Here is a 6,000-nt window from a genome sequence, read left to right on the forward strand (position 1 = left end):
GGAAGTGCAAAATATTAATTTGCAATCACTTCGGAAGATGACCCGGGATGGCGGAAATGTTTATCTTCTTTTTCCAAAAACGTCAATTTGGTCCCTTAAAGTGGCCTCACTACGGCTGAACTCTCCAAACCAAAACCAATGAAAGAAAAATGAAAGAAAAAATCAGCAGTGTGGGACTTAATCTTCCATCATATTACCTTTTTGCGGGAACGACACTGCTTCGATATAACCTCTCCACACATTTGTTCATCGGTTTTTCGAATAATTTTTATAATACAGGTGCGATTTTTTTTTTTAAATATATATTTTATTAAGGCACATGTGGCGTTAGCCTGACGGGGCCGGGAGTCCAATATTTTGACAATTTTTGTCTTACAACTATGTTAGTAATATGTAACCGATTACTCGCGGTTGGCTCGAGGTTAGTATTACAAGTGTTCTCATAATTGGTATGTTGCAGTCTTCGATGCTCTGTACGTGTGCCCGACACGGGATACTTCCTATTGGGATGCAGCTGACCATTAATCAGGAACGCCCCCCTAGTCTGTACCCCATATCTAGCGTGGTGCGTCTTTCTCGACTCGAGGAATCCAGGATAGAATGGTCACTAGCCGGCGCAATCATCAGCTCGTGTAGAGTTGTCATGAGCGGTACAACCTTTGGCTCTTATTGAATGATCAGTGGACTGCACAACCTTCGGCCCGTGCATCTGTAAAGAGTGTGTGTATGTATTGCCGCGACTATGTAAAAGTTTATCGATCGGATAGGAGGGATATGAAACGGGGACACAACGAAGGAAACATCATTAAACGTTGACATCGGCGTTTCTGAGGAACAGGTATAGATGAAGCAGAAGATCAGGATCACGGCTAAGATATCCCGGACGGGGATCTCTTAGGTAGCCGTGCATGGTGGGATACAGGTGCGATGAATTTATTGTTTTCATTTTGAAAATGATTAAGTAAACTGCTGTTTCATCATTTCGAAACAGTTCTTGTTTTACAATTTAAAAAAATTAAAATTGTTCGAATTTATATGGATTCAATCGATGGTTTTGCTTGTTTTCTTTGCCTACCCCTTCTTGAACAAAGCAGGGAAGACACTACCTTCTTATTTGAATTGAGGAAGACTAACGATGAGGAGATCTGATTGAACCCACAACCAGCGTTGCAAATGTTCCAGTTTAAACTGGATTCTTCCAGTTTTTTTCCTCGATCCAGTCAAACATTTTTTCTTCCAGTTTTTTTTAAATATTATCCAGTTTTATCCAGTTTTTTTCATGTGTGCTACAGTTTTACCAATTTTATGTAGAATAAATTCACAATGCATAAATATTACAGCTCCCTCACCCTACCTATTCCTTGATCAATTTTGGTTTTTTGACATTTTCGTTCGATTGATCCAACCTGGATCAATCATTGGATCTTGGATCGATTATTCTCATCTTACACAATCTGAATGTTCTTTTTCTCCTGCTTACACCTTCAAAATCAGTATGGTTAGCGTGCAGTGCGTGTTGTACCCTATAAATATGATATGTTCTAGGTCTTCCAATTCTGAAGTTCAGACCAATTGATCTAACATTTCAACCACGACTGGTGCAATGTTCATAACAAGAAATCTTACCCAAAATGGTTCATAGAGCCCGCATGCTTTGCAGGCATTGAGTTTATTTAAACATCAGATGTTATATGTCCTCCAAATAATTCTAAGGTCAAAAGATCATAGCGTAAATGTGTTCCATTTACTTCAATTGATATGAATATGAAACCCAAAACTAACTTATTTGTAAACTAAATCGATGTGAGGACTACAGAGTACAGAGCTTCAAGGGACAAACTAGAAAAATGACAATTGAAACAGGAACTACATTGGTTAAACACAGGACACATACTAGAAACGGGTTCATTATAACCGTAATTAGTGCGTGATGAAAGGAGGAACAATAAATGATTGGTACGCAAATAACGTCGACTAATGTTGAAATTCATTAACCGAAGAAGTTCAGAGCAATCAATGTTTAATGAAATCAAATCTGACGTAAATAGGACCTTGGCGAGAACGTAATAAATCCAGCCCAATCTCTACGCAATAGCCATGGATAACAGCTATTACAACCGTCCTCCTTAGTGGATTGGGACCCTCTGCTCTGGTTCTCAATAGATTCAAGTTTTTTTTTCGGACATTCTACAATAGAGATCCTTCATTCGCAGGCGGAGTTTTTTTTTATTCCACAATCTTCGTGAGATAGCAGCAAAGATGATCAAAAGAAACACTACAGAAATGTCAAAATTCGAGTTGGAAAAAAATAATAAAGAATTGAGGTGAGTTTTGATGCAGTGATCTATAACCAGAAACCGTGTTCGCAAACTCCTCAATAATCACATATTCGAGCAATAAATATGAGATTTTCCAAGTTTTATCCAAATAAAACCGTATTTTCTAGAGGTTCTAGAAGAAAAAATTCTCAAATATTATTTCGCAGTAATGTTCGAGTGGTGGGAAACGTTATTTTGATCTGCTCGAATGGTTAATTAATGGTTAATTTCGCTATTTCATGAACAACATATAAAAACTACACGAAGCTTCGAAGTAAATTTTATTTCTCAAGCACAACCACAACCCACAACCGTTCTCTTCTCTTGTGCACAACTTCCAATGCACGAAATCATTTGCCAACACATTGGCAGTTTAGTTAACCAGAGCTTCAAGAATCCTGAAGGTTCATCGCTGCTTGAAATGTTAACTGAATCATTGTTTTCATGAATAATAACGAATAAGTGCGTTGAAACGAATTTCTACTTGAAAAAAAAATTCGGGTCAACAATTAACAATCATATTACTCTTGGACATTTTTCTTTCGAATGACGTGATTATCATACCACTCCGTTTAACCGGCAAAGAGGTATTAACATTCAAAACTTTACACTCCAAGCGTCACGCTCGTTTTCGAAACTTTGAACTTCCATCCCGCACAGAAATCCTACTTTAGAAAATAATGAACATGGACTTCAGAATGGTTCATGTAGAGTTTAGGGGAAGTTCTGTAAAGATTTGAAGCCAATTAAATATGGAAGGTCTAGAAAATATGTGGGAATCCTTAAGGTGTCGGTTTTACCCTGATTTCCCCTATTATTAAACATATCAGAAATTGATTCAATTGTGATAAAACGATTTCTTAATTAAAATAACGTCAAACCCAATCAGCTACACTTCTCTAATTGGTTTATTTTCTTTCTCCTTCCAGTTCGATTCCAAAACAAGCCCACTGGCGCTGCTAGCCCAAACATGTAGCGCGATAGGATCTGATTCGCCCAACCCAAAGCTGCTGGCCAACATAGAAAACAGTACAAAAAACAGTCGCGATAAGCTATCCCCTGGAACGCTATCAACTGGCTCGTCGAGCGACACTCCAAAGTCTAGTTTCAAACCTTACGAATCATCCACGGTTACTCAGAGTACAACGAGATCCCCCGACGATGGTCGTCTTGCAGGCTCGAGAAACAAATCACCGCAAGAGTCTAACGCTTCCTCCCAACAGCAGTGGCAGCACAATCGATGTGAATCCAACCAAAGTTCCGCCTCATCTCGTGTTTCGCCATCGAGCCACAGCCGAGAACATCCAGAAAATACACAACCTCAGCAGAATCGCGACAGCAGTCCATGCCATGATTTGTCAAAAAAGCCGAGTGCTTTCTCGAATGACACCGCAGAATCCACCACAATCCAAAAATCAACGACTGCGATGGTGGCGAAAGATTTGAGCAGCTTCTCACGTGCAGTCACTTCTTCAACGTCGTCTTCTTCTGCGATTGGACCACCATACTATACTGCATATGGAAGCTATCCTTTGGACGTCATGTCTTCAGGATCATTGATGAATCCACATCATCAGTTGCTGAAAAATGCGGCACTTAATCCTTATTTCAACTACTCGAAAATGAAACCCCCTGGAACTCCCGATTCCATGATGCCAGTTTGTCGCGATCCTTACTGTACTGGTTGTGCCTTAAGTTCTCATATGCTTGGTAAGCTTGGATCTTCCAGCTGTCCAGCAGGATGTACCCAATGTGATCACCCTGGTAGTAAAAACTTTCAATCTAATCCTCTAGCCGTTAGTCAATCATCCGCTACCATTTATGCGCATGCCCAACTTGCAGCAATGGCGGCAGCTTCCCAGCTTCCCTATGTTTGTAACTGGATTGGCAGTGACACATCGTATTGTGGGAAACGATTCGCCGCTTCTGAGGATCTCTTCCAACATCTGCGTACGCAACACGCCGCTGCCGCGTCAATTTCGGAAGCTCTTCTCAACCCAGCGACAGCCGCAGCAGCAGCGGCCGGATTACCTCCAACGCATCCGTTATTCCAAAGATCATACCCAACACCTCCACTCAGCCCAGCCCGTTATCATCCATATGGTAAACCCTCACTTTTATCACCGGCTATGGCTGGCTCACCTATGGCCAGTCTTTCGCTGCAACCACATCCGTCTTTAGCGCAGTATTTTCCTCCGTATTCGTTCTACGGAGCTCGGTTAAACGGGTTAAATAACGTCCATCCATGAGATTTTTCGACACCATTAGCACCGTTTGTCTCGGTTGCTATCGATTTGTACATAAAGAATCGGTTCTTATCGGACAGAACTTCCCTGAGTTTAATGAGAAATGAAATTTTTTCAAACCTTGGGTGCGGCTTCGTTATATTTTCAGAAATAAAAAAAAATATTTTCTCGAGAAAATGTCTGATACTGTTTTTGTAACATATCACAAAGTCCTACATCTCTTATCTCAGAGCACCCAACAGAACAGATGAGCGAACACTGGTTACTAAAATAAATAAACCCCACAAGCAACCAAACGTTTTATATTTAACAGGAAATGAAAAATGATTTGCCGCCATCAAACGCAGAACCTAAAAATACATCTGGTCTGGTGATAAATATTATAACACACAATTTCTCTTGACACGCACTAATTGCACTACTAAAAAGACTGCGATGTGGATGTGGCGTGGGTCATAAATTGTCCATACTGACATGCGAATGCGCACTTCGAATGCTCATGTTTTGGCAGCGATTCGGCGAATATGTTCGTTGAACGATGTGCGTTCTCTAATACTAACTATAAAAATAGAAGTTCGGTTGCGTTATTTTCAAAACAGCAGTTTGCGTGATGATATTTTTGATAACATGAAACTTTAGATCTTTGTGATCCATTTGCATTGATTCAGTTCAGGAGGTTAGTTATATTTAAGCGCTGATTCATCTCAACTCGGAATATGGATTGAACGCAAGATTGCCAAATAAAAAGTCGAGGGGTTGTATCCGAGACACGACCGCTTAGGACGTAGGACTACGCAATCTTTTTTTGACGTAGGACTACGTCTTTCATTTCTATACCGGAGTGTAAAATTTCGAATACGAAAGCGTTACGCCGGAGACCGAGATTTTGAGCGTTAATAGCTCCTAAACAACTTAGCGAAATGGTATGATAAACACTTCATTCGAAAGATAAAATGTGTATGCGTTATATACTTGTTTATTTTTGATCCAAAACTTGTTTCAATAGCCTTTCAAAACGCTTTCAAAACAGGCTATTGGAATCACCAATCGGTATATAAGCGAGCGCCGCTCGGAAATCCACTCAGTTATAATTGAACAGCGATTGGAGCATGTTGTCGCTGTTGCGATGAAGCTAACTTCGTTCATCATGAAAACGCTGATAAACGGTGTCACCAAGAGCCTGGAGAGTGATGCCACTGAAAAGACAGCCAAGAGAATCGAAAAACGGTTCCGCTTGAGACATCGGATCAGCCGCCACACACACATACACGCGAGGAACCTTTATTTCGTTTGGTTGCCATCCAGCATCGAGAAGATTCCGGAGAGATGTCATCGTTGCAGAAAAATAATCTGCCAGTTCCCCTTGGAATTGAATAATACATTCAAGCGAAACAGTTTATTTTAATGTTTTCTATCCATATAATACTGCGACCAAA

At 40.4% G+C, this 6,000-nt stretch overlaps 1 protein-coding gene across 5 annotated transcripts in view; it reads left to right on the forward strand.

Moving 5' to 3' along the window:
• The window catches only part of LOC129774956 (zinc finger protein Elbow), a 149,475-nt gene extending 144,760 nt beyond the window's left edge, over positions 1 to 4,715 (forward strand). For 3 of the 5 annotated variants that reach the window (XM_055779069.1, XM_055779071.1, XM_055779070.1), the window contains one exon: positions 3,248 to 4,714. In XM_055779069.1, coding sequence (XP_055635044.1) covers positions 3,248 to 4,567 — 1,320 coding nt within the window. In that variant the 3' untranslated portion in view covers positions 4,568 to 4,714. Of the gene's footprint in view, positions 1 to 3,247 lie in introns of all 5 variants that reach the window. The other 2 variants (XM_055779073.1, XM_055779072.1) reach the window with 2 other exon arrangements.
• Positions 4,716 to 6,000: the final 1,285 nt, after the last annotated feature.

This window comes from Toxorhynchites rutilus, chromosome 3, assembly GCF_029784135.1.
Source record: "Toxorhynchites rutilus septentrionalis strain SRP chromosome 3, ASM2978413v1, whole genome shotgun sequence".
Taxonomy (NCBI): Eukaryota; Metazoa; Arthropoda; class Insecta; order Diptera; family Culicidae; genus Toxorhynchites; species Toxorhynchites rutilus.